The sequence below is a fragment of the Rhinolophus sinicus genome, chromosome 1, assembly GCF_057876585.1.
Source record: "Rhinolophus sinicus isolate RSI-liver-muscle chromosome 1, RSI-T2T, whole genome shotgun sequence".
Taxonomy (NCBI): domain Eukaryota; kingdom Metazoa; phylum Chordata; class Mammalia; order Chiroptera; family Rhinolophidae; genus Rhinolophus; species Rhinolophus sinicus.
The window spans coordinates 94,501,639-94,506,320 of NC_142501.1; the positions used below are offsets into that span (position 1 = coordinate 94,501,639).

A 4,682-nucleotide genomic window follows, 5' to 3' on the forward strand; every position below is an offset into this window, starting at 1 on the left:
TGCCCCCAGGAACCCAGGGACTCTACAGCCTGACCCCACCAGGTAGAGGTCCTCTTGGCATCTGTTGACGGTGAGGTAAGGGAGGGATATGCTAGAAGTGGGCAACTTGGGCTCTTTAGTCCCGGCTGCCTACTCACCATCCATGGTGGCCCGGGTGGGCTCCACGTGCAGCAGTAGTGGGTACAGCCAGAGCAAGGTCGCTGCCAGTGCATAGGATGCCCGCCAGCCTGGGCCTGGGCCCCCCACCCCAGCATTCGCCATAGGATGGAGCGGACAGCACCGCGTGACCCGCGCCTCTTGGGGGTCATGGGAGTGCCGTGACCTGGACCCTTACTGCCCCGCAGGAGCTGCAGAGATGAATGCCAGGTCCATAGAGGGCAGTCAGTACTGAGAGCCCTTAGGCTGAGGTGGGAAGCGGAGGGCACATAGGGTCCCTTTGTATAGGGACCCCAGTTTGATGACAGAGACATCAGGGAAGTTATGGTATATGCCCAGGAATATACACTCCTGTTTATACAGTATCACCAAATATTGTCAACTTGCTTTCAAGATTCGATGCACTTATCTATACCGCCTCCTGAGATAAGTCAGGCCTACCAAGGGTAATCTTTCTTAAACTCACACAACACAGAGTGACATAATCAAGGAGTGGATATCTCATCATACTCACAGGTGCTCCCCCGCCTCAGCAGGAGGAAATTATACCTGAATATGGGTAATGGAGGAGGATTCCAGCCTCTGTCCTTTAATGACTGGTGTCCTTCCCAAATACAGATTATTCATTACTTCCCAAATTTCTGGAGTCTCCTCCCTTTACAGTATCAACTCAAAATTCAAAGTCTCATCTGTTGGAGGAGGTCATTGATAGGGCATCACTGCCAGTTGACCCCTGAACTGGACCCCGGCAATAGGAGGTTCCTCACCCCCTCCTCTCTTTGGAATGTAAACTACCCAGTTCCCACAGTGGGAGCTGTTCCAAGGACATAGCATTAAGAGAGGAAGGTATTGAGACATCTGGATGGTATACATGACTGAGCCCAGGTAAGGGCTCTATATGGATTTTGGCAGGTGGGTGCAAGATCTACTTATTTTCTGGCCACCCAAGACAAACCTCATATGGCAGTTCCCTTGTTTATTAAACCTGCCACCTACCTCTTTCTTCCATTTCTCCTTGCCCTCTGTATACAGGGACCAGTTTGTGAGCTAATATCATTATCTAAATCTAAATATCATTATCTCATCATTTAACTCCTCTACGTCATGTGAGCATGAGGTTACTAGCTGTAATCAATTAAATACAGCTCTTAAGCACAATTCTTCCCCATCTGTGAACCCATGAAACTACTCACCCAACATTCCCAGCACACAATGGTGACTGTTACAGACATTTCCACTCAAAAAGGGGCGGCGGGCAGGATGGAAAGGAGTTACTGGTTCATAAGTAGAGATGTAGATGTGAACAAAACCAACTCCAACTGTGTCTCAGATTTCATTTCATTTTTAAGTGTCCTGCTGTGACCTTTCACCAACTTCACAGTCCTTAGCAAACATATCAAAGTCCATTAGTTGATGATTATTTGTGTTCCTTAAAATGTAACCATAAGTATTTTTGTTAGCAACAACTGAAATGACATGAAAACCAAGATAAATATCAAACTGGTAAGAGTATCGATTAAAAACAATCATCCATCACAAGACCACCAGGAGGTGTGACCCCTGGTGCTTCTGCATTCTTTGTCCCTTGGTCCTGTCAATCATTAGTACCCAAGTTATATTATTAAAAAAAGTACTGTATCAGGGGTCTGGTAATGGGGAATAATTTGCGAAAAACTGCTGGGATGTCTGTGTGCAGGGAGAGTGCAAGGGGACATGCTGGGGGGTGCAGGCATGGCAGAGAGGACAGAGAGGCAGGGTTAGCCTTCTGCATTTCAGTTTCTCTGGAGGAGACAGACGTATTTTCTCAGAACAGCCCAGAGAGTCTTTACCGCATGCTGGTATCAGGACACGGGCACTGTTGTCCTCCGCAGATGCTGTAACTGACCCTCAAGGGGGGGCACGGTCCCTGGGATGGGGTTGGTGAGGGTGCTATCTGGGGAGCAGGGTCTTTGACTGGTTCTGAAGAAAAGAATGATGTTCATGCTCGAGAAAGGACCTTGTGCGTGAGAGGCATGAGTCTGGGTGCAGCCCCCTGGGTTACCATGGCAGCTGTCCTAGCGCTACTGTGACGGCCTAGGGCCGTTCATCCTCTCTGTGTCTTATCACTTCACCTGCACTCCAGACACATGAAGGTGGAAAGGCTTAGGCTATGGGCACACTTAGGAAAGAGGCTGCCTGAGTATGGCAGCTGTGTAACTGTTGCACGCCCCCAGGACAGACGTGCCATCATCACGTACCCCAGATGGAGCCGCGGCGGCTCAGAGAGGCAAAGTAATTCAACCAAGACTACACAGTTAACAACAAAAGGCAGAGCCAGGGCTCCTCTGAAGTCTTCAGACTATACACCACTGAGAGAGAGAAGGGAGGCGGCAGGCAGTGACCTGTGTAGTCAGAAAGCCTGTGGCTGAGTGACAGGCAGGTATGTGACTCACTGGTTCTGCTCTAGGTGGCATTCATAACATGAGGCTGGGCCTCTCATGGCTCAGTGTCTGAAATTCCTGTCTCCCTGTGATCCTGATAACAATTTGCCTGTGCTGAGGAAGGCATCAGCTCCATGGCAGCTCCCTTCCCAGGCTAGGCCTGGTGTCAGCAGGGCCTTGGGGGTTGGGCGGGGGCACAGCAGGCAGCATGGGGCAGAGCTGTGCACGAATGCAAGAAGCTGTGTGCGAGGACAGTTTTGCATTGTGGTTTTTATTTTTGTTTCATAATCATCCTTAAGGCCCAAACCCAGCGTACCTGCAGATGGGTGGCATCATCAGAACCCCTGCAAGTGAGAACCAATCACCTGCGACAAAGCCTGCCACTCCTGCCAAGAAGCATGGAGGGTCAGTTGGCGCCCTGATCCCTGGGTACAGCAGCCTGACCCATTTCTGACAAGCTCATCAGCGAGCCCCCTTGCATGTCCCAGGCAACCAGCAACACCTTTCTTAGCCTCAGGGGCTTCGGTGCATATCTCCTCCTGCACTGGCTCTTCTTTCCCTGAGTCTCCTGGCTGTGGCCTCGCCTGCTCTGAGCTCCTGTGACTCTGACCATCCTGTGGAGCCAGAGGCTGTGGTAAGTGCTCCACCATCTGCAGTTGGCTAACATCCTGCTCTCAGATCTGTCCTACATTTTCTTCCACGTGCTCATCTCCTCTAGCGACATGGGACAGCTGGGCCCTGGGCCATGTCACCTGCGGTGTTCTCACAGACTCCGTCTTCACTGCCTACACCAGCACCATCCTGTCCCTCATGGCTACTGTGCTGCATACTCCCTGGCAGTCACTCATCCTCTATATTACCTCTCCTTCATGTCCTGCGAGACTGCCCTGAAGGTGCTGGTCCTCATTTGGCTGCTGGCCTACTTCTTCCCCACACTTCTCATTTGGCTCAGCAGGATGCCAGGTTGGAGGAACAAGGGGCCTCAGGCATCCTGTAGCTGAGCCTGGGCACCAAGTCAGGCTATGACCCCCTTGGCACTGTCACCCACAGCTGAATCTTGTGCACTGTCTTTCTATGCACAGCTCTATTGCCTACTACTTCTGGAGGATCTATGCAGAGACCAGGATTTCAGGCATCTGGGTGCAGGGCTGTTCCTGGGATAGGAGCAGCTGCTTATCTACTCAGTGCTAATAACACTGTATGTTAACCCCATGGTGGTGTTTCCCCTGGACAAGTACCACCACATTGGAGCCAGGACTTACATGTGGCTCACAGCAGCCAGCGAGGACATCATGGTGCTTCCCTAGGCCGTGCTCCCATTCCTATACACTCTGCCACTGGGGGCTATTGGGGATGGTCTGGGATCACTTCTCATCCAGGAGGCACAGTGATATTGTCACCATTTCTCAGATTACAGACTTCACTCTCTGGCAGGCTGAGGTTAAAGAGTATATAGTGGGTGCATCAGCATCCAGTTATGGCCAGCTCCTCAAAACTGTGAAATGTAATTGTGCAACAAGAACTTTAAGATGAACTCAGTTGAATGTTTTCAACATTTCAGCAGTTTTTAAGTAGAGAAAGCTGTATTTTAATGACACTGTAGCCCTACTTGAAAATAGAAGCAAGCGAAGGTGACTCAACAGAACGCTGGTCAAAGTGGGATGAGGCTCCAATCTGTATCCTTCTAGTGGCTTCCTCCACACCCTCCACCGATGAAGCATAGTTGCTGACAAACACACAGAAACCAGAACATTACTGAAAGTTGGAGCCTGGAAAGTCAGCATGAGGATCTGCTGAGTCTGGGGCCATGTGCTCTCATTTTGGCAGCTGCTTAGGATGTGGGGGGCGGGCGGAGGAAGAAAGCAAGTCCAGGACACACCCACCTACTGGGAGGAATGTCATGGAGACCTATGAAGTGAAAACCCCAGAAGTCTCAGAACCAGAATAAGTGACACTAAGAGAACAGCAGAGAACTGCCTGCTTGCTATTGGTGCCATGCAGAAGAGGGAGAAAATTCCTTGAAAATTCTTAAGTAGAAGCCACCCTTCAGACAAGATTAAAGCTAGGTTTCAAATTATTTTAGTGGTCAAGAAAACCTCACTCTGT

At 50.3% G+C, this 4,682-nt stretch overlaps 1 protein-coding gene across 1 annotated transcript; it reads left to right on the top strand.

Annotated features, from left to right (window-relative positions):
• The first annotated feature begins 2,282 nt into the window (after positions 1 to 2,282).
• Positions 2,283 to 4,109, top strand: GPR148 (G protein-coupled receptor 148). Its single transcript, XM_019719010.2, is given in 8 exon segments — positions 2,283 to 2,427; positions 3,171 to 3,304; positions 3,306 to 3,405; positions 3,408 to 3,524; positions 3,527 to 3,670; positions 3,673 to 3,741; positions 3,744 to 3,909; positions 3,911 to 4,109. Coding segments are annotated over 8 exon segments (1,074 nt in total).
• The last annotated feature ends 573 nt before the right edge of the window (positions 4,110 to 4,682 follow it).